General features: G+C 44.7%; 1 protein-coding gene across 2 annotated transcripts in view; it reads left to right on the forward strand.

Annotated features, from left to right (window-relative positions):
- The window catches only part of SLC36A4 (solute carrier family 36 member 4), a 253,925-nt gene that overhangs the window by 210,420 nt on the left and 19,354 nt on the right, over positions 1 to 24,151 (forward strand). The window contains exon 11 of one of the 2 annotated variants that reach the window (XM_066586972.1): positions 19,538 to 23,556. The exons of the other annotated variant lie outside the window; for it this stretch is intronic. Within the exon in view, the coding sequence (XP_066443069.1) occupies positions 19,538 to 19,842 (305 nt within the window). The 3' untranslated portion in view covers positions 19,843 to 23,556. Of the gene's footprint in view, positions 1 to 19,537; positions 23,557 to 24,151 lie in introns of those variants that run through there. 2 annotated transcript variants of the gene reach the window in all.

Consider the following 24,151-nt stretch of genomic DNA (forward strand, 5'->3'; position numbering starts at 1 on the left):
GATGCTGTCAAAAGCCAACTGTCTGTCCGCAGAGCCTCCCCTATCACGGGCTGTTGCGACTGTATTAAAGTCACCTCCAAAGACAACTTGGCGGCTGGTAAAAAGATAGGCCTTGATCCTCATGCAGAGACTCTTCCTGTCCTTTTTTGACTGGGGACCATAGATGTTGATCAGTCTTAATTCTTGTCTCTTCATGAGGATGTCTAAGATCAGGCACCTTCCCATTTTTAATTCAATAACTTGTTGGCATTCATCCAATGCAGTAAAAAGGACCGCCACTCCGTTGTATGGCTCAGCTGCAAGAGGCCAGTAGGAAGGACCCGACCTACACTACCTTTTTGCCTTTTGCAAGGCTGCCAAATCAGACAGCCTGGTCTCCTGCAAAAATAAAATGTTGGCTTCAACACGGCTGAGAAAATCAAAGGCTGCAACTCTAGCCTTATCTGACTTAATGCTGGCAATGTTAATTGATGCCAACATCAGCAGGGTGCCCTCATCATGAGTGATTAAATTAGACAGCTTTCTTCCTCACACCTGCTTCCTCAGGGTCAGAGGAAAGCCCCTTGCTTCTTTTTTTGGACACAGATGTGTCCATAGCAGGGGATCCCCCGAACCCATCGTCCTTGTTTCCACGTTCTAGAGTAGCTGCCTCCTCGGAAGGAACTATGCCTCCACGAGGAGGAAGAGATCTCTTGAAGGGCTTGGCATCTATTGGAGAGTCCAACTGGAGGTGCGCAGGTTTCTTCTTCCAGCACCTAGCCCAGGTTGGGAGAAGATCTTGAATCCTCACTTCGTTTCCTCTTTGTGGTACCTAGCTTATGCCTTTACTCTAACCATCTCTTGCCTTCCTCATCCACACTTTCATAGTAGGGGGAATTTGCAGAGTTGGTCTCCTCCTCCGCTCTCTGGATCTTCCGGTCCTCTTCATCCACTTCGCTGTCCCTCAAAGCCTCAGCCGCAAGATTTGCTTCTGGAACAGGGGCCACCAATGACCCACCTGCCACGTGGGCTCCTGTCAGCTCCCTGTTCTGTCTGCGTTTCTCCTGACTCCTCTGCTCAGCAGGTGTCTTTTGCCGATTCTCTCCTGGTTCCTGAGCTCCCATAGCTCCACTAGTCACCTCCCCCCAGAGACCACACCATGGCCCCCATCCATAGGGGCCGAGACTACATTGGCAAAGTAGCGCAGACAGCGACTAAATGAGTGACCAAGGTCACCACACAGGTTACACCTAATCTCTGCACAGGAGGCAACTAGATGACCCAGGCCCCCACAGAGAGCACACTTCAAGATCTTACAAGCAGCGCCTAAGTGTGAAGGGTCACCGCACCGGTGGCAGAGCTTTGACTGCCCCTGGTAAAAGGCCAGGATACAATCGCTGCCGAGGAAGGCTGCAGACGGTATGTGAGCCACTGAGTTTCCTGAACGCTTCAGCTTGCCCATGAACGTCCAGATCCCGGACCATATGCTGTGCTTATCCCTGTTCTTCTTGGGCTATTCCATCACCTCTCCGTACCGACTGAGCCACGTCATAATGTCAAAGCAAGAAAGTGACTCATTACAGGTCACAACGGTCACCTTCTTGATGTAGTTCTAGCGAGACACCCCTAGATTGCAAAGTTTCGCCAGCCGGGCTTATTTTTCACCAGATCATAATTCCCCCAGAAGAGTTCTAGACCCTCTAAGTGAACAAAACTGATGTCAAACTCAGACGTGCCGTAGGGATGGATCAGGGTAAAAATGTCAACCGACCTGAAGCCCATCTTCAGTAAAAGCTCTACTACCTTCCCCCTTCGGGGGGCATGCATCATTACCCCTCCAATGAAGACGGACCACATTCCTACGAGCTACTTCCTGCCCGTGTGTCGGTAGGGACGCCCATCATTCTGCCCTATAACATGATTCCTGCAGTTTGGACAGTATGTTCGGGACAACAGAATCCCTTTAACATTTTCCTGCTCTGTGATCTTACGTCATAGTTAGCAGGTCATTTCAGTGAACCGCCATACTTTTGCACTTCATTAATGGTGTCGGCACAGCAGACGTAAAACTCTCTTTTTAAAGAAGTTGTTACAATAACCTTAGTCTATATTCTCTATTATATGTTGATTTTAAGGGTGGTTTCACATTCGTTGGAGGTTCCATAACCGATCCAGCTACAAATACTGGAAGAAAAAGTGCTGCACTTGCGTCCCAAAATCGGGCAGCTGGGCTGGCTATATTATAGTCGATGGGGGTCCATCTAGTGCTATTCAGTTCCATCCATAGACAGAACCGTTTAGCTGTGGAAATTCCCCAAACTGGGCAGGAAAGTGGATTCCCCAGCGCAAGTGTAAAGCCATCCCTAGGGCTCCTACACACAGGCGGATTTGATTTGCGGAATCCGGTGCTGGTGGCTGCCCCCGGATTCCGCAGCAAATACTGTCTATAGACTCCTATGGAGAACTGCTGCTTTCTACACACGAGCAGAAATCAACTGCGATTTCCGCTCATGGCAGAAAAATTGCAGCATGCTCCATTTCTTTGCGGTTTCCACCTGGACGGCTTATATTGAAGTCAATGGAAGCCATCCGCCCTTCGGCCTCTCCGCAGTCGTCATTGCGGAATCCATGTCATCGCCTTGCAACAGCGCAGCACAATTTGTACTGCACATGCGTGCCGGTGCATCCGCGGTACAGATCAAGAAGAATCCGGACAGGTGAGGAGGGTCACCGATCGGATCCCACGTGCCTGATCAGACCCTGTCGTGTGCAGGAGGCCTAATACTGGTAGCTCCTATGAGCCAGAACCGAGAGGCGTTGTATGTAAGTGGCTCCCATGCTGGCGGACTTGAGTCGTTCTTGTATTACAGTACATTGCTGCTGCACAACACTACATTTCCCCTGCAATGCCCTTATCTGACTGGCCACTGCTTCCCCTGCAAAATCGGCACCATCACTGCAGTCACCCCGCGACATTCCAACTCTTCTCGTGGCTTTAATTACAGTTTCCTAAAAATGAAATTGGTTGAGGATCCAAATGATTAGAACGTTTGTATACCAGCAAATGCTTTAAAGAGGTTTCATGCCCTTTTTTAAAATAACCTTTCCTCTGGATAGGTGATCAGTAGCCGATGTACGGTGGTCCGCCACTCAGAACCCCCATTCATCAGCTGATCATCCGGCTGTTATCAGCACACAGTGGAGTAAGTGGGTGCTGCTACTCCACTTCCCACTCCTGTTAAGGACATGCTATCCCGGATAGGAAGTGGAGTAGCAGTGCGGTTGTCCCACTGATTTCAATCGGAGTGAAGCCGCTGCTCACACTTCTTCCCATCTGCTGATGAAAACGTCCGTCTCGCCTTACCGAACCGTGAGCCAGACGTTTTGAGCAGCAGACTGGAGGAAGTGTGAGCAGCGGCTTCACTCCGATTAAAATCAGTGGGACCAGTGGGATCACTGCTACTCCACTTCCTATCCGGGATAGCATGTCCTTATCAGGAGTGGAAAGTGGAGTAGCAGCACTCCCCTGTGTGCTGATAACAGCCGGATGAGCAGCTGATGAATGGGGTTCCCGCTGAGGATAGGCCATCAGTTGAAAAAAGGGCTAGAAAACCCCTTTTTTCCCGGATGTGGTAATTTTTTTGTGTTTCATTTGTCTTCCCTACTTTCACAACATAACTTTTTTTATTTTCAACATAGATGTCAGAGGGCTTGTTTTTTTTTTTCTTCAAGGTGAGTCGTATATTTCAATGGTCCTATTTAATAGACCACGTAACGTACTGAAAGACATTTTACCATTTTCTAAAGAGTGAAATGGTAAAAAAAAAAACATGCAATTTCACCATCTTTGTTGGGGTCTTGTTTTTACGGCATACACTGTTGTAAAAAACGTCATAACTTTACTTTATGGGTCAGTCCAATTACAGCTATACAATTTTTTTTTTTTGTTACTGCACTACTTTAAAAAAAAAAAAAAAGAAAGAATTTCTGTCGCCATCCGTTGACTGCCATAACCTGCCATTAATCTTTTTGTCAATGGGGTTGTGTAAGCGCTTCTGTTAAAAAAAAATTAAAAAAAAATAAAATATATATATGTATAAAATATATATATATCTGATAAGTAATGCTTTTTTTTGATAGTTTGGACTTGTATGGATGCGACAATACTAAATATGTTTTTTTTGTTTGTTTTAATTTTTTTATCAGGTTTTTTTTTTACTTTTAATATCCTTTATTTTTTTATAATAATTTTTTTCCACCTTTTAACATTTTTTTTTAGTTCCTATAGGACACCATATATTGGAGTATTAATGCGGCCCGTGCCCTTTTTCAAGCATTCTTGTGCTGCACCAGAGCACACTGTTATGTACAAATGGAGTCCGTGACGTTACTCAAGCAATGCAATGCCAGAAGTTAGCTGATCTTAGTTCCACACTTAATCCAGCGTGGGCTGCATTCACACGAACATATATCGGCTCGGGGGGGGTGGAAGAGCCAGGAGCAAGAACTGAGCTTCCGCCCCCTCTCTGCCTCCTCTCCGCTCCTCTGCACTATTTGCAATGGGGAGAGGCGGGACGGGGCAGGGCTAATTCTCGGAACTTAGCCCTGCCCCCGTCCCTCCTCCTTTCATTGCAAATGGTGCAGAGGGGCAGAGAGGGGGTGGGAGCTCAGTTCCTGCTCCTGGCTCTTCCACCCCCCCCCCCCCCCCCCCTGCAGATGAGGACAACGTATATCGGCTCGGCGTGAAAACCGAGCCGATATACGTTCATGTGAATGCAGCCTAAAAGCTACAGTTTTAAAATGACATCCATCCCTTTTAATATTCAGTGTCTCCAATTTCTGAATTCAAGACTCTTCCTTCCTACCTTTTCATCTCCAGACACGGGGTTTACATATTCTAGTACAGTATTTGCTATTGTAATTCACTAGCATTGAGCGCGTCTTCCAAGAAATGACTTACCGCAGTAGTCTCATCGCATTTCATTTTCCTCATCTTTAAGAAGACCCTTAAGATATCTCTCTGTATAATCTTATGACTGATTTATGTTCATTCAAACGGCCTTGATATCTGCCCTATGTATGATATCCCATACGGGCACTTCAGATGGTAATTGACTAATCTTGTGTCGCGTGTAAAGAACCCTTTCGGTGCTTTTCTTTTTCCACTCCTCAAGTGGTGCACACCAGCTACCTTAATAATCGAATTACAGTTCTGGCAATTGAGGCATGCAAAAGTTCTCATCCTGCTTGTCTAGATGTTTTATCTCCTTGGCATATTTTCCTTAAAGGTGGTGTCCTTTCATTTTTTTTTTTTTTTTAAAGCCTTAAAATGGTATAAAAGCAGTCAAACTTGCCTTGTCGCTCCCTTTGTGACACTTCCTGGTTCCCCCACTGGTTCCCACAATACTTCCTGGTCCCTCTTAACATGGACCTGTGACTACTGCAATGGATAACTGTAGTAGATGTAGCGTGGCACCACTCTGGTCACATGTTCGTTTCGAGAGACACAAGGAAGTTCAGGGCTGCAATGGTGCCATGTCAAGAGGGAAAAGGAAGTTGAATGGGCAGGGGAACCAGGAAGCATCAGTAACAGCGAGGGATTTGAGAAAATAATTAACCCTACAGCCCCTCCAGCCAGGCAAATGTTTAAGTTTACCTTTTGAAGAGTGCAGATCGCAATTCTTCATGGAACTAGGATCCATATTTGGCATCCCGCTTTAAGATCCTTCCCAATACTTCCTCATTGTTCTCTTTATTTTAGATTTATGTTTGTTTTAGGTATTTACAGAAGACAATCTGCTCTTATTCTGTCCCACAAGTCTGCTGTCTTGGTATGACCTCTGATTCTGCCTTGTCCGTCAAATCATACAGATAAGCCCTTACCAACTCCTGTCGCCTCCAACTCAAAAACATCTCTCGGGTACGCGCTTTCCTTAACCCCAAAAAAGTTAAAAAATACTAGTGTATGCCCTCATCACTTCCCATCCAGTCTATTGGTACATTCTCCTCTGTGGCCTCCAATCCACCATCAACAAATACCCAACTATTCCACCTCTCCGTACATCTCTGACCTAACCACCTGATACCTCCCCACATGTAATCTTAACTTCACAACCTACCCCCTCCATACATCTCTGGTCTAATATCCCAATACCTCCCCACACGTAATGTCCGGTCTACAACTTACCCCCTACATACACCTCTGACCTAATATCCCAGTACCTCCCCACACGTAATCTGCAGTCCTCCCAAGACCACCTTCTCTGCTCTCCCCTAGTCCACTCTTCCCACAATCGTGTCTACGATTTCTCCCATGTCTTCCTATGCTCTGGAACTCTCTACCCCAACACATCAGACTCTCCACCACCTTCTCTTAAAATAGAAGCTAATAACCCTACTCTTCAGAAAAGTCTACAGCCTACATAACCCTGCTACCACCCCTACAAGAGCGGCTCTACCCCACCTGCTTTCTCCTTCCCCCCCCTTTATTGATTGTAAGCCCTTGTGGAGTGGGTCCAACTCAATTAGTTCGCGTTTGTTCTTGTTTTTCAGATGTAATGTGCTTGAGCCCCTATTTTCATATGTACAGCACCTTGGAATTGATGGCGCTTTAAAGTAGAGATAATCTGTTCCCTCTTCTTGGGCTTCTTGAGTTCCAATGGATTCCACAAATTGTCTTGCAGAATTAGGCAGAGCTCCTGTTCCATGCTGCTGTTCTCAGTAGAGTGCTGGTGCTTTGTTACACTTTAACTCTACTTACAGGGCAGTTAAGTAAAGAACATAGTGCCCGGTGCTCCTGAAATCTGCTCCATACAAAGTCTATGGAAACCAGTTACCATCCATACCATAGACCTGAATGGAGCAGCAAGGTGTAGGCTTATCCTCTGCTCTATTCGGAATACTCCAAGTTTGATCTTGCCAATTACAGGGATGGGGGACAAAGCCTTCAAGTTGGCATACCCCATTAATATATAGAAGTATAGACAACAGAAGTATTGCAGTGTATTTATTATCGGAGGATCACATGTACTAGGACTTAAAATAAAGTTTGTTTGATACAAAAAAAATTTAGGGAAAGAAAACCTGAAATAAAAAATAAAAAAATTCCCTTTTTTATTATGACAATATACAACTATACATCATTGCCATTACTGCATCTGTACCGAGCTGTATGTTGCACTCCACTGTCCCTGGCCACTGTAGTGGTTTGGAGGACAGAAATAGTTGAACACCATGCGTTACTCTATTTCTCTAACTCCCGTAGAAGTCAATGCAAGTTACCAAAACAGCGTAACTCAGCAGACCTTGGCTGTTTCTGTCATCCCGACCACCTTGTAACCAGCGCTTTTCCCATGTCAGCCATGTTTGCCCAGGATGGAAACACCCCATTAAGGCTCAAATTAGGTAGGGGTTGATACTAATGAAATAGTAATGACATACAACCATCATATTAACTATATGTACATACTGTAGTTAAAGGGGATTTGGCATCCCTCCGGACATGTCTTTGAGTAAGAAACATCTCTTCATTGAAGTCGTTAACAACACTCTATTATTCCTACTGGAAATTTAATGAATACATTGCGATTAGGCATTAGTATTCTCACGTCTCAGTAGGGTTTGTTTCTACAGTCTGCTACTATTAAGGGGCCTCTCTGGCGAAAACACATTTTTCCATGGTTTCCCCCTCTCCTGATTGCATGTCAGACTCTAGAGGTCTCCTCTGCATACTACAGCCACTTCCCTACAGTGCAGCCCCCTATCTGATACTTATCTTAAAAGTGATATTTCTTTACTTTCAGTTTCACATCTATCCCATGGCTGAGGCTATACCATTTTTGCCTGCAGAGCTACAGAGCCTAAATATACTGATATGAGCTGTGATCTCCTCTATTATACCACTGTGACAGAAGCAGTGTGATCATCATCACTAACTGTGACAGGAGTGTCTTTGATTCCCTGCAGGCTGTTTCTGTGGTAGGGATCATATAATAGCATCCCACAAACTGAGAAGCTGACTAGTTTCAGACATTATAACCCCAAGAGGATTTGAGCTGGTCAGAATTAGGACCACATGACCAACTGAGGAAAAAGAGGCCTGGAGTTTCAGACCACTAAGCAACATAACACTAGCCAACTTCTATATACTGGGGGGATAGCTGCATAATCAATGAATTAAGAAAAAAAAATCACCGGAGTGGCCCTTTAATACTCTTTGGACAATTGCAGACTGTGCGGATACGCCCCATTGACAAGGACAGTGGTAACACCTAGTTGTCAATCTATTCATACATTACATGGGGGAATAAAAAATGACAGCAATGTATAGCTCCACTAAGAAATGCTGTAGAATTAGGATCTCATGGCAATGCAAATATTTACAGAAGTAACCCCGTACATGTGCATTGATTTTCGGTGGCTCCCTTATTAGCAGCACAATGCTGGCAGACATCGCAGTGCATCCGAGCGCTTGGAGCATCACTACACGATTCACTGCAATAAATCACACGTCCCATTCGTGTGAAGCCTTGTCTGTACACCGCTCGCCATCAGAACATTTTCTGCACCGTGGAAAGCCTTGTCAAGTCCATATGCCTGCCGTCTGTTACCGTGTTATCACAGCCAAGCGGGGAGAATGGCATTGAGAAGTTTAATGTAAATCCATTTATCAAACCGTAACGGCTCTAAGCCTGTGACGCTGGGATACGCAGGACGACGGCGCGCTCGCTACAAGGTTTGGCTTTCTCTACTTCAAGAGAAACTCTTAAAATCTGTGGATTGAGCTGATGTCAACTCATTGCTGGCTCTGTATCCTCCAAAGCCTATGGAGAATAGATAATATACAGTACTTGCCCTAAGCATAGGCATCATGCTGTATATGTCATAGTTGCTGTGCGTCTTACTGCTCTTTATTTGGGGGAGGGGGGGAAGTACAAAAGCAACACACATGACAGCAGGTACATCATTTATTGGAGGGGGTCATTTTTAAGAAGAGAGTTGTTGCCAGTATGCCATGCCTTTTGTATGGATAAAGGATTGCCCCCTGGGCATTACCAGTTGGAGGTGTGTCCCGGGCAGTCTCCTCCTGTTAGCAATAATTGAATAGTACTGAAACGCCCCCAACTGGTAACACCCACTGGTCAATTTATTTATAAATATCCAAGAGGAATAAACAGAGGAATAGAACAATGTGAAGCCGTGAGAAAAGATGCCACAGAATCTTCAAGGGGAATACAAGTGTTTACTAAAAGCAGCCAAATTTGAGAGAAGTCAGGTCCTCTTGGACCACTTGACAGTTTTGTCCAAAATGTACTTGGAGAAAAGGACCTAATGTCTTTGCTGTTGAAATCGTGCCTGCGCAGTTTGTGTGTGGAGAAAGCTTGTAATTAAAGTCTCAAAGATTTACCAGGAATGTAAGACCCCTGCGGCAAAAACTATTACAGACACAAAAACTTACTAGGGATCGCAGAAAAGGGTACTGTCTTCTTACATTAATATATAACCTTAATTCATTAATTAATTAATTATTTAAAGGAAAAAAGCCTAATCGCACCCTAAGCCTTACCAAACGCTAATCTAAAGATTTGAAAGCTGAATAACTGCCCTGAAAACGGTGACCCCAAACTGGAACCTAAAACTAATAAAAAAGAGGGAGGTGAAAAAAAAAAGGTAACTAACATTCACTGTCAGGAAAACCTGACCCTGAATGTTGGCTGCTTCCGGTCTTTTTTCCTCCCTCTTTTTTTTATTAAGAGAAAAGTAGGGTTAGTTTCCTGTGTGGGGTCGCCCTTTTTGGGGCGGTTACTCTGCTTTCTCATCTTTAGACTAGTGTTTGGAACAGCTTAGGCCTCATGTCCACGGGGAAAATCAGGCCTGCCACGGATCCTTCATGCAGAATCCCGCAGCGGGTCCCTCCTTTCCCACGGACATGAGGCCTAAAAAGAAGAATTTACTTACCTGTCCGGACGCTGCGAATCTTCCCTCCGTTGCCTCCGGATCTCCTTTCTTCAGCCCGGCGAATGTGCTTGGCACGCCGGCAGCATGCCGCGCGCATGCGCCGTGTACTCTTTCTGGAACTCCTGCTCTCCCGGGCTCCCACGCCGGAGAGCAAGAATTCAGCTGTGGGTGTGCCGCGGATCCGGACGGCCTCTATAGGCTTCAATAAAAGCCTGTGGGAGACCCGCACTAAAATGGAGCATGCTGCGGGTGTTTTCCCGCACACGCAATCCGCGCCCCAAGGGAAAATGACATCAGCAGGTATTTAATTACCTGTGGGTGTCCAATGCATCCCTATGGGGTGCGGATCACGCGTGCGGGAAAAATGCTGCGGATCTGTCCCCGTGGACATGAGGCCTTAGGGTGCAATTAGGATTTAAAAACTAATAATGAAGGCTATATATTAAGGTAAAAGCTTGTGATTGGTAGCAGCTGTGTCTTCCTGCACGTCTCCTATCAGCTCAGCTTAATAAAAGCCATTGTTTAGGCAGAGTATTCCTAGGGAATACTTCGCCGAACTGTGAGTTGTTTTCCTTGTTATTAGTGAGCCTCCTTCAGTAATAAATGTCTCCCTTCTGTGCCTGCCTCTTTACATTTCTCTATATTCTCCTCACCTCCTGCCTTTGCTCTCAATGAAATGCAGTAAAAGATTATTACTTTCATCTTGTTGTCGTCTTTCACCTCCCCTGCATTCCTTGCGTTAGCTGTGACTTCTATCTCAGTCTACCTACTTAAGATCCTGGTATACATAAGAGATGAAACCGCTACACGTTGTTTCTTTCCTGACAAACCAAACTCCAATGATCAAAAAACCCACAATACAAAGCAGCTTCTACCCGAGTAACCCTTTTTATCTGGTCTATAGAGGCCCTGCCCATTTTTGCAACTTTTTTCCTTTCCCCCTTCTAATGTCCAGCCCCCCTACATGCTCCTCTTCATTCTAACAAAGGACCCTCCAGTTATTAATGCCATCTTTGATATCCTAATCTTATTGTAAAATGTGCCCCACGTATCCTGGTGAAAAGATGGCGAATATTACGCTGTACGTAGAAAGGCTTTACGCGGGTTTAATAAGTAAACAATACTTTACTAAAATCGGATTATGAAATTACCTTATAATTAGTATTCAAATGAATGGAGCCTCATGTGGCGCAGAGTGTTATGGCAGCAGACATGCAGTCCCAAGCTCTCACTCATGACCTGAAGGTTGCAAAATCAATCCTCGCTTGGTTGACTCAGCCTTCCATCCTTCCGAGGTCGGTAAAATGAGGACCCAGCTTGGTGGAGGGTAATAAATAAATTACTTGAAAGCTCTGCAGAAAAAGTTGGCGCCATACAAATAACATTTATTTATTTTTACCAAATATACAGTTTTCTATTACAGGAAAAACAATCTGTATGCAGTTCTATATGGCAAATAGTCTCTTAGGGCTGGTGCCCACGGACGGAGCGGGACATACCTGCGGTTTTACGTCACGAGAATCCCGCTGGGGGAAACAAAAAAGTCCCCACTGGCAATCCCCACTGGAAAAATGTGCTTTTTAGCATGTGACTTCCATGGATACTATATATCTAACGATGTGTTTAGTGGTTCTGCCGCAAACAATAAGGCTGGGTTCACACGGGGCGGATTTGCCGCGGAAATTCCGTGCAGAATTTCGCCGCGGCAAATCCGCATGTGGCCGCTGATCCCGGGATTAGCCAGCCATGTGGACGAGATTTCTCAGAAATCTCGTCCACACGGGACAGCAAATCTGCTGCGGCTAAGCCGGCAGAAGCCGCTGCTGCGGCGCGGATTTGCCGAACGCAGCATGTCTATTTTTTTCCCCGCTGCGGCCGCACTGTCGTCTATGGGAGCACTGGCCGCAGCGGAAGAGCGAGCGGCCGGGCCGCTTCAAAGCTGCGGCCAAACCGCGACATTTCCGTCAGGAATCCGCCCTGTGTGACCGTGGCCTAAGATCTAAAATTATCCTGATAAAATATGAGGAATGCCATGCGGCTTACTGCTGCCAGGAGGAACTAATGAGGAACCGATGTAAATGTCAGCAAGAGTTGAAAATATTTATTTAGTGTTGTTTCTAAGAGTGCTATCGCTTTAATTGAGAGTTTATGCTGCCAGTTTATCACACAAACCCTTCTGTGCAACTTTTCAGTAAAGTCATTTAAATAATAGAACGTGCCGCCTCTGCCTCCGTTTTGTCGTCTCCTCGCCATCCTGAACCTTTCGCAGCATCACCCGCGACTGGTTACAATTGAGCATATGGAAAAGCAGCTGCACAGGATGTTACTTCATTCTCTGGTTTATTGATAGTTACTTACGGTTCGCCGCCGTTATTTGGACATTGTGTCGTTTATCTCTGTCCTGCATTATTTGGGCGCTACATTCTCTGCGTACGTAGAATATAGGGTATATTTTCATAAACTTCCTCCGGGATTATCAGGCTTGGCCCCCTGTGCGTGTGACGTCTCTTCATCCTTGTGAAGCACAGGCACACTGACAGCTCGTTATCTATTCGCCTAGTGCGCTCTAGAGCGTCCAGCTGCTACTGCGGCTGTTAGAAAGGAGAGATAATGCTTATGTACTGCAGAGCTGGTGCCGCCGCCATATCTACCTTCTAAGCCAGGACAGCAATGGTCGGAAAAGTCAGATGTTAAAAGCAATTGGGAAGGTTAACAAATGGTATTAACTCCTTAATGCCTCGCTAGCGATGCGTTATAGCAGGAGTCTAAAACTTGCATGCTGTTTCTGAGCAGGGAAGCGTCGCAGTGTTGCCCATCAGATTGCATCTCTCTACTTTTCATGGGCCCTACGGGAAATGGGCCGACTGGACATTCTGCTGTCCAGAAAAAACATCTATAGTCGATAGTGGCGCCACCTGACAGCTGGCAGAAGTAGCCAATAGGATCCCTTGTTGTTTGAATGGTTGACAAAATACGAAAATCGTCATTCGGCACTTGCATGGTCACCTGTACCAGCAGGACATTGGTCCTAGCTGGCGATGAGTGAACTTTTGAAAAGTTAGGTTCGGACGGTTCGCTGAACTTTCTCAAAAAGTTCAGTTTGGCCCAAAATTAGTTTGAACCGAACTGGATGTTCACCAAAACTCTTAAAACTGGTTTATAACACTGACCAAGCCATGAAAGTTCTGTATAATTAACTGAGCGTGTTACATAGGGCTGTTATGGCTCTTAGACAGTGTTCTACTCCAGTGTTCTGGATTAGTGTTGAGCGATCTGAACCAGTAGAACCCCGTTTCGAGTAGAAGTTTGCTAAAAGCTCTGTTCGGGTTTGTGCTTAACTGAACTTTGGAAAAGTTCAACCCGAAATGGGGTTCCACTGCTTCAGTTCACTCAACACTAATCCTAGCCAGTCTTTAGTCCCAACAGGACTCGAGAGACACCACATGGTGGGTGAATGGTGTGGCTAGGGACTCTGTAAGTTAGCACTATCGCTGGCATTGTAAGAGGAATAAATAAAATGAGAGGAGTCATCGGGCAGGTTTATCAGAATAGACTACAGTGTTTCCCCGAAAAGAAGTCCCTGTCTTATGGGTCATTCCATGTCAGTTCAACCAACGCTCCCGGTCGACCATCTCAGATTTCAATGAAACTTTGCACAAAGATAGACCCTGACCCTAAACTAAGATAGCCAGAATATTAGGCTTTAAAGTGCTTTGGTTCACGAGCTACAGGTCTTTATCTAGGGGGTTGTCATGTGATTACAGCGCGCAACCTGAAAAAAGTGGCCATTTCAATCCATTGCCAAGCCAGTTCCAATGACTCTAGAGCAATGAAACTTCACACACTAGGAGAACTTTTGGTGCTGAATCCAGCTAAGCTACTCAGACTGCCCCTCTTATCATCATTCTGCCACCATTGCATGTCAAAGTAGCTGAAAAATTCTATCACGCAAAATAAAACTCATATTTTAAGCAGTAATAACTCATAATCAATGCAATCCAACTCAGCTATGAATTTATCAATGTGTACTCCATAGAAATGGTTCTCATTATTCATATTATGGACCCAAAAGGATGCATAGCTCTTAAGATACAAGGAGTCAAAAATGGCAAAAAACACTTTTTTGCTAATTTTTCCCTTTTTCAAAGGCGAAAATCGGAATGTACTCCATTTTTATTTTTTTTCGTTTTTGTTCTATTTGGAAGAGAATTTTTTGCTCTACAAGATTCGATGTTTTTCATTTTGTTCCCAGACCTTCTAGATGGGAAAATATCAATGCCTGTGAAAGTCCTATGCACTCGCGGAGGTCAAATAATAAAATAAGTGTAAGATTTGCATGGATGTATAATTAGTTTAGAAATCATGAGAAGGTAAATTATTTTTGGAATGAGACAACTTTTTGTGCTCAAGAAACTTATGTGATCAAAAATTGCATGGCGAGTTCAGGTGAGCCCCAAGCTTTGGCCTAAGATGGTCAGAATATCATTGGGTGTTGCATAATGATTGTGGTATATTACAGTGATCACTGGGCTTATTTAGCACTCTATCCATATTGGATACTAAGATTATCTAAGGCTAGCATTTGTGTAATAAATAACTAGTTATGTGATCAAAAATTGCATGGCGAGTTCAGGTGAGCCACAAGCTTTGGCCTAAGATGGTCAGAATATCATTGGGTGTTGCATAATGATTGTGGTATATTACAGTGATCACTGGGCTTATTTAGCACTCTATCCATATTGGATACTAAGATTATCTAAGGCTAGCATTTGTGTAATAAATAACTAGTTATGTGATCAAAAATTGCATGGCGAGTTCAGGTGAGCCACAAGCTTTGGCCTAAGATGGTCAGAATATCATTGAGTGTTGCATAATGATTGTGGTATATAATAATAATAATAATAATCTTTCTTTGTATAGCGCCAACTTATTCCGCAGCGCTTTCAGGCATGGATAAATGCAAAACAATACAACAATTACAATGTGAGATACATTGGGTTAGACACAAATGGGTTGAGGGTGGTACAGGAGGTGCAGGGGGTGGGGAACACAGGCAATAGGAAATTTTATGTACAGATCATTTATCAGAAGGCAAAAAGGGTGGAGCACCATAGGGAGGGGCGAGGGACTAAGTCAGGAGATTTGGTATGCTTCCCTGAAGAGGTGCGTTTTTAAGGCACGTCTGAAATTTCGTGCATCGGGAATTGTCCGGATGCCTTGGGGTAGAGCATTCCAGAGGATGGGTGCTGCTCTGGTGAAGTCCTGTAGGCGAGCATGTGAGGTTCGTATTACAGGGGTGTTTAGTCTGAGTGTGTTAGCCGATCGGAGTGAGCGCGCTGGGTGGTGTACTGACAGTAGGGAGGTGATGTATGGTGGCGCAGCGCCATGCAGAGCTTTGTGAGTGAGGTAGAGGAGTTTAAATTTAGTGGATGGGCAGCCAATGCAGCGACTGGCATAATGCAGAGGCGTCTGAATAACGACTGGATAGAAAAATGAGTCTAGCTGCTGCATTTAGTATGGATTGGAGCGGAGCGAGTCTAGTGCGGGGGATGCCGATGAGTAGCGAGTTGCAATAGTCAAGCCGGGAGTGGATGAGCGCAACCACGAGCGTCTTTAGCGTGTCCGTGGTTAGGAACGGACGTATTTTAGCAATATTTCTGAGGTGCATGTGGCATGTTTGGGCCAGAGATTGGATATGGGGGGCAAAGGAGAGGTCAGAGTCCAGTGTGACCCCAAGGCATCGGGCATGCCGTCGGGGGGTTATGATGGTGCCAGACACTGGAATGGAGATGTTGAGGGGAGGTCGGTTAGAAGGTGGAAAGACAAGGAGGTCAGTTTTAGAGAGGTTTAGTTTGAGAAAAAGGGAGGACATAGTGTTAGAGACAGCGGACAGACAGTCGGTGATATTTTGGAGGAATGGTCCAGAGATCTCACGAGAGGAAGTGTATAGTTGGGTGTCGTCAGCATAGAGATGGTATTGGAGGCCGAATCTGTGGATTGTTTGTCCAATTGGGGCAGTATAGATAGAGAAAAGAAGGGGACCAAGGACCGAGCCCTGGGGTACCCCGACAGCGAGAGGAAGTGGAGCAGAGATAGAACCAGCAAAGGAAACACTGAAAGAGCGGTCAGAGAGGTAGGAGGAGAACCAGGAGAGAGCAGTATCCTTTAGACCAATAGAGTGGAGCATAGTGAGAAGGAGATTATGGTCGACAGTGTCAAATGCAGCAGACAGGTCAAGGAGGATTAGTAGAGAGTAATATCCTCTCGACTTTGCAGTCATCAGGTCATTTGTTACTTTTGTAAGGGCAGTTTCGGTCGAGTGTAGAGAGCGGAAACCAGACTGGAGGGGGTCGAGGAGTGAGTTGTCAGAGAGAAAGCGAGTAAGCCGGGAGTAGACCAGGCGTTCCAGTAATTTGGAGATAAAGGGAAGGTTTGAGACGGGTCGGTAGTTAGCAGCGTTAGTCGGGTCCAGGGTTGGTTTTTTAAGCAGAGGGGATATAATGGAGTGTTTGAATGAGGAGGGAAAAGTGCCAGAGGTTAGGGAGAGGTTGCAGATTGTGGTAAGGTGAGTAATGAGAGCTGGGGAAAGGGAGCGGAGGAGGTGAGAGGGGAGAGGGTCGCTGGCGCAGGTGGTAGGGCGGGCAGTGGAAAGGAGCCTGGAGACTTCTTCCTCTGTCGTTGGTTCTAGCGTAGATAGTGAGTAGGTGCTGGGTGCAGTGCTGATGAAGCTGGGATCAGGGCTAACCATGCAGCTTTCAGAGATTTCTTTTCGAATGTGGTCGATTTTTTCTTTGAAATAGGCAGCTAGTTCTCCAGCAGTCAGGTCTGTCGCAGGGGCCTGTTCCTTGGGGCTGAGGAGGGAGTGAAAGGTCTCAAAGAGTTGTTTGGGGTTGTGGGATAGTGAGGAGACAAGGGAGGTGAAATAAACTTGTTTGGCATGGTGAAGGGCTAGGTTATACATTTTAAGCATGAATTTGAAGTGGAGGAAGTCTGCTGGCAGCTTTGACTTTCTCCACAGCCGCTCGGCGCACCTAGAGCACCGCCGGATGAAGCGTGTTTGGGACATGAGCCAGGGTTGCCGCGGTCTGCGTTTGATGGCTCGCGTCACGGGCGGTGCCACTTCATCCAGCGCACGGCTGAGGGTGGTGTGGTAGTATTCGGCTGCCAGGTTAGGGCAGGGGAGGCGAGAGATGGGCAATAGGGAGGACTGAATAGTTTCGGCAAACTGTTTAGTGCAGACAGACTGGAGGTTCCTAGAGGTGCGATAGATAGGAGGGTCAGGAGAGATGCTAGGGTGCCTGATGGAGAAAGAGAGAAGGTATATTACAGTGATCACTTGGCTTATTTAGCACTCTATCCATATTGGATACTAAGATTATCTAAGGCTAGCATTTGTGTAATAAGTAACTAGTTATGTGATCAAAAATTGCATGGCGAGTTCAGAACTAGTTATTTATTACACAAATGCTAGCCTTAGATAATCTTAGTATCCAATATGGATAGATGCTAAATAAGCCCAGTGATCACTGTAATATACCACAATCATTATGCAACACTCAATGATATTCTGACCATTTTAGGCCAAAGCTTGTGGCTCACCTGAACTCGCCATGCAATTTTTGATCACATAAGTTTCTTGAGCACAAAAAGTTGTCTCATTTCAAAAATAATTTACCTTCTCATGATTTCTAAACTAATTATACATCCATGCAAAACTTACACTTATTTTATTATTTGACCTCCGCGAGTGCATAGGACCTTCACAGGCATTGATATTTTCCCATCTAGAAGGTCTGGGAACAAAATGAAAAACATCGAATCTTGTAGAGCAAAAAATTCTCTTCCAAATAGAACAAAAACGAAAAAAAATAAAAATGGAGTACATTCCGATTTTCGCCTTTGAAAAAGGGAAAAATTAGCAAAAAAGTGTTTTTTGCCATTTTTGACTCATTGTATCTTAAGAGCTATGCATCCTTTTGGGTCCATAATATGAATAATGAAACATTTCTATGGAGTACACATTGATAAATTCATAGCTGAGTTGGATTGCATTGATTATGAGTTATTACTGCTTAAAATATGAGTTTTATTTTGCGCGATAGAATTTTTCAGCTACTTTGACATGCAATGGTGGCAGAATGATGATAAGAGTGGCAGTCTGAGTAGCTTAGCTGGATTCAGCACCAAAAGTTCTCCTAGTGTGTGAAGTTTCATTGCTCTAGAGTCATTGGAACTGGCTTGGCAATGGATTGAAATTGCCACTTTTTTCAGGTTGCGCGCTGTAATCACATGACAACCCCCTAGATAAAGACCTGTAGCTCGTGAACCAAAGCACTTTGAAGCCTAATATTCTGGCTATCTTAGTTTAGGGTCAGGGTCTATCTTTGTGCAAAGTTTCATTGAAATCTGAGATGGTCGACCGGGAGCGTTGGTTGAACTGACACGGAATGACCCTTATATTAAATTTTGCCCCAGAAGAAGCACAGGGTCTTATTTGCGGGGGAGGTCTTATTTTACCTAGCATGTGCAATCCGCATCCTCCCACTGCTTTCCGAAGCATTGCTGCCCTGAAGTTCTCGTTCGCCCACAGAAGATCACTTCCTGGTTACGGGATTCATAAATCCCGCCTCTAGGAAGTGATGGCTCTGATTGACTGAGTAGTGCTTGAGAACCAATTGATGGCTGTGATTGGTTCATCCATTAACTGAGCATCAGTTGAAGCACCAATCACAGCCATCGCAATGTGGAGGCCAATTCATGAATCCCACCTCCACAACACGATGGCTGTGATTTGTTTATCGAATGCTCCATTGATTGGTTCTCTAGCGCTGCTCAGCCAATCAGAGCTTTTGCTTCCTAGAGGCAGGATTTATGAATCACGTAACCAGGACTAATTAAAAAAGTAAAAGTGATTAAGAGAATTTTTTTAACTATAAAAAAATGAGTAACTACTAAAGAAAAAGAAAACCTTTTCTCAGTCGTTGCATTTAAAAATTGGTACTGATACATATAGAAATGATAGTTTTCTGTTGCCATCTTTTGCCCCCCATAACTTTTTAAAGTTTTACTATATAAAGAGCTATATACATTTGGTATCGCTGTTCTTGTACGGACACACTGAACGAAGACCACCTGTCATTTTTACTGCACCATGAACGTGGTCAAAATTAAACACCTCCAAAAATAGTGTAATTGTTGTTTTTTTCCTCACTTGTTATTTCGCCTCACTTTTAAAAAGTCTTCCAATACATTATATGACACGTAAAATGATACCATTTAAAAATAAAACTCGTCTTGCGAAAAACAACCCTCATGCAGATCTGTCATATATATATATATATATATATATATATAAAGTGGGAATACCAGAATTGTAGAATGTGACCTGGACGTAGGCTCATCTATGACCCTTGGTCATGAAAGGGTTGATGTATCTAGGTAAACTTGCTGCTCAGTACAAGTTGGGTTCTATTGGAGTTACATCAGTTACAGCCAAGCTTTCCCAAAACCAGATATGATGACTCTGTTATATGAAAATGCCTTTAAAATAAAGTATATAATGTGTCGGCGCCAATCGCTCTCCTTTCCTTTTTCTCCCCAGGTGCCATGGCCGTGTCCATTCCTCGTCTGGACCTGGTGATCTCCTTTGTGGGTGCCGTGTGCAGCAGTTCATTAGCCCTAATCCTACCCCCGTTGGTGGAAATTTTCACCTTCTACAAGGACAACCTCCACCCGCTCACCGTAGTGAAGGACCTTTCCATCGCGGTGATCGGATTTGTGGGATTCCTCATGGGAACATACGTAACGGTTGAAGAAATCCTGTATCCGACTCATTTATTACTAGCGGCAAATGTCACGGAGAGTCCTCTTAAAGACATCAACGCCACAATCCTGGGGACTCCTTGAGAGGGACTACATAGAAGAACACTCCTGTGCCTTTAAATGGGGAAGAAGGTGACGCTGTACTGTAGGGATCAAAAGACTCTATTTATTAAAAGCAATACTTTATTAGACGGACTTTCTTATATATTTTATGATGTTTTATATCTAGGAAAATGTTACTTGTCTTACGTGGCTTTTGGATACAGGTAGGGATATTCTGACCAATCAGATTAATGCATTTATATTATGATAGCTGAAGGATAAAAATTAACTATGACTCTGGTTATGCTCTGAAACAGCATGATTATGATCTGTAACCTGTATGCTGGGAGTTGTAGTAGTCCATGGTAGCTTGGGAGCCTTCGGCTGCAGGCCATTGCTTTTATGGGAGTTCCTGTTGCATCTAGTAGTTTAGCTTAGTTGGGGAAACTTACACAAACTTACACTCACACTTCTGTTTCTCATAGGACTGGTCATCTGTTATTATAGCCCATCCATGCTAAGAAACTGTGAGTTGTGCATTCGGATGGGTTAGTGGAGTGCCCGTGTTCAGCTGCAGTTTGCTTGACTGTGCAGCTCCTGTTCTTCAGAACGGTTCCTGACATCCTCCTCTGACCCCTTTTAGTAGAAAATTGTTTGCCATCCATTGGATCCTCTTTCGCTGGATGTTTTCCTTGATCACACTATTGTCATTATACTCTCAGCACTGCTACACGAGAAAACCCCACAAGGTTGGCAGTGAAATCCTGGCCCCGTTAGTCTAGCATGATGACCGGCCTTGTTGGAAGTCACTCTGATCGCTGGATTTTCCCATCTTAATGTGGCTTCACACTGAAACTGATCCACGGAAAACTTGTCACGTGATTTTATGCTTCACTCCGGGGTCACGGAGAGAATTTCCATAAGGGAAGCTTCAATCATGAAAGAGCGGGGTCTCTAATAAAGGGCCATTCAGTGTATATCTTCTTTGTAGAAGTTAGATTTTAGATTTTCTGATATACCGCTCCAAATTACCTCTTTAGACATAGAACTAAGTGTTAAAATTTTGGCTGCCAGTAGCCACCACTAGAGGGAGCTTACTGCATTTTTTTTTATTTTACTATATGCTTTAAACTCCCACTAGTGGTGGCTACTGGTAGCCAGAATTTTATTCTTTACCTCTGTCTTTGCAGGTCATTTGGAGCTTTGTATCCGTAAAACTGAGCTCTGTTGTAAGTCATGTGTATATTAAGAAATTAGCAGAAAATTGGCACTGAACATGACATGGTGATAAATAAAGTGAAGATTCATCTTAAAGTCTATGTAGACAGGATTGCCTTCCTGTGTAAGCAGACGGCCTACATTATTTAAGCTCCATACAGCGGTTGTCCAATTTAGAAGGAGTAGATTCATCAATAGTAGGTTGCCACTGATTCATTTCAAGGAACCTCAACGATCGGCTCAGTGCATGAGCACACCAGCTCAGAGAACAGCCTAAGTCTGCAGGCAGCAGACAGCTCCGTTCCCACTTCAGTGGCCAGACTTGGTACTACACCCATTCATTTCAATGGAACCTGGACTGCGATATCAAGCCTGACCACTGCAGTGGAAACGGAGCTGTCCGCTTCTTGCAGATATCAGCACAACACATGAGTGCACTGACCCAGGAAACAGATGATCATCCAGAGTTCTGGACGACAATCTATTGTTGATGACCTCTTCTTAGTATGGGTCATCAGTAGAGATGAGCGAGCCTACTCGGTAAGGCAGTTACTCGAGCGAGCATCGCTCGTCTCGAGTAACTGCTTAGTGATCCGAGCAGGTTCGGGTGGGCTGCGGGGTTGAGCAGGGTGGGGTGGAGCGGAGCGGGAGGAAGAGTAGCCTCGGTCATCTCTAGTGATCAGTAGTTTACAACTGGACAACCCCTTTAAATTGCCCAGCCCAGTAAGCAAGACTGCAGCCTGAGCTGGAACTTGTAGTTCCACATGTAGAGAACACCGAGCTGTCATGCTCTCCACAATGGAATACTGTAGCGAGAGGCAGATGTTCCATATATAGCGTGTGCATGCAGGAGGATACTGAAACATGGCAGGTGATCATTAGGACGGCGTGTAGAATAGAATCTCGCTGCTTTTCCCTTTTTCTCAGGGTACATTTTGTGCTTCCAAAACAAAACGGATTATCCGCGCAATGTACAGCGACAAGCCGGCACGACTAAATTCGATCAGAGGAACTCATGTCACCTCCAAAAACACGGTAATCTAAAAAAACCTGAAATGCTTGACTTCGCAAGATTTAATGGATTTACTGTTTTCAGGGTATTTCTCTAAAAGACGCTGCCGTGCTTTACTCCATACGCTGGGAGAAAGTGGAGGTACACAGTGCGAGCACATTTTGATTAAATGACCCATTCGGCTCTGCTATGTCTGTACTTAAAGGGGTTATCCCAAGACTGAATATTATCCCCTATCCTGTGATGAGAGATTATTTACAATCTCGGAGTAACTCTCTCAGATTCTGTGTCTGCCTCCACAAACATTTGTTCTTTGCTCCATTGTATTGGAAATGAAAACTGAAGCAACTTTAAAGATACACAAGCTTACCAAAAATAATTGAACACCTGAGCAAGAATCAGAAGTAGTATTATTTTCATATGTTACTACTTAGCGGGGCTTCTTTGGCCCTAATGACATCAGATACTCTCCATTGCATACTTTCTACTAATGTCTGATACACTTCAGCTGGTATTTCCCTCCATTCGTCCTGTAAACATCTGTCAAGTTCTCCCAAAGAAGATGGACGCTGTTCATATTTCCTGGCTTGATATTTCAGTTTGCCCCAAAGATGTTCAGTAGGTTCAGGTTGGGACTCTGTGCAGCTGGTCCAACCGTGGAACATCCATATCCTTAAACAAGCATTGGATTTGCGACAAGGCTCGTTGTCTTGTTGGAGGTATTGCTGACCATTCCAGATTATTGTCTCACCGTCGGCAGCACATTATTGTCTTGGTCAAGGTCACCTCCATATTCATGCTGCTTGTCCCTACCACCAATGGACCGAGACCATGCCACGTAACCCATCCCCAGACCATAATGGAACATCCACCATACTTAATTGTTGGCACAACAGTTACTCAGGTAAAAGGTGTACTCCAACATCCTCCACACCCAGGTACCTCCATCTGATATGAAGATGGAGCAGCATAAGTTGTCACTCCATTGAATGTTCTTTCATTGCTCAGCTCTTCATTAATGATTCTCCTTGCAGACAGGCCAATGCATTTTATTTGAGAAAACTTGCCAGAGATTTGCAGGATGAATAAAGGGAAATACCAACTGAAGTGTATCAGACATTAGCAGAGTGCCATGGGAAGTATCTGATGTCATCAGGGCCAAAGGCGCTCCACTAAGTATTAACATATGTAATTAAGGCCTCACTTACACGGGCGACACAGCATCGCCGCGAGAAAATTGCAGCGATAATGCTGCGTCTTTTCGCGACAATACCGTGATTTTGTAGCGCGACGTTGTAGCATCACATGTGAGGATTTTGGGGGGAGGCTTGAAATATAAACCCTACCCTAAAAATAAGCTGTAGCTGAAGGAGAGAAAATAAATAATACACATATATCACCTTAGACGAGCTGTCAGCCCGGCCGCATCCTCTCCCCGGTTCCCAGGATTGATTTTCTTCTGTTCTGGCCAGGGATTGAAAAATCCCCGCCTTCTGGAAGTGCTGGCTGTGATTGGCTGAAGCTTAACCAATGCTGACTGGGATTAGCTAAGTGTCAGCCAACCACAGCCAGCGCTTCCAGAAGGCGAGGATTTTTCAGTCCCCGGCCAGAACAGAAGAAGATGATCAGTGCCGCGACCGAGCTGATAGCGCGTCTAAGGTGATGTGCATAAGGGTCGTAGGAAGTTTTTAATCAAGACCATTCGCAAAGTTGCTTCCTTTATCATTTAGAATGCAATGGTTGTGAAAGTTGACTAAGGCCGGGCTCACATCTGCGCTGGAGCCTCCATTCCAGATGGATTTGCAGATCCGGCACAAAATACCGTAAAGAATAGCGCCGCATGCAGTACTTTTTCTTCCATTAAAATGCTGGGCAGCTGAGCGGAATGGGGTTCATTCGGCGCTGTTTAGTTCGTCATAAGATGGACCTGTTCGACCAGCGGATTTCCCTTCCCTGCTCCCCGAATGGAGCATGAAACCGGAATCCCCGCTGTAGAGGGGAAAGCAGCCTTAGCAGAGCGTGTAGAAGAGAAGCTTCCCCTTTTGAGTCGACGTAAATATTCTATTGAATTCCATAAGATTTGGACTCTAATGAGAAATGATTCCTTCAATCAGTGGACCA

This window comes from Eleutherodactylus coqui, chromosome 1 (assembly GCF_035609145.1).
Source record: "Eleutherodactylus coqui strain aEleCoq1 chromosome 1, aEleCoq1.hap1, whole genome shotgun sequence".
Classification (NCBI taxonomy): domain Eukaryota; kingdom Metazoa; phylum Chordata; class Amphibia; order Anura; family Eleutherodactylidae; genus Eleutherodactylus; species Eleutherodactylus coqui.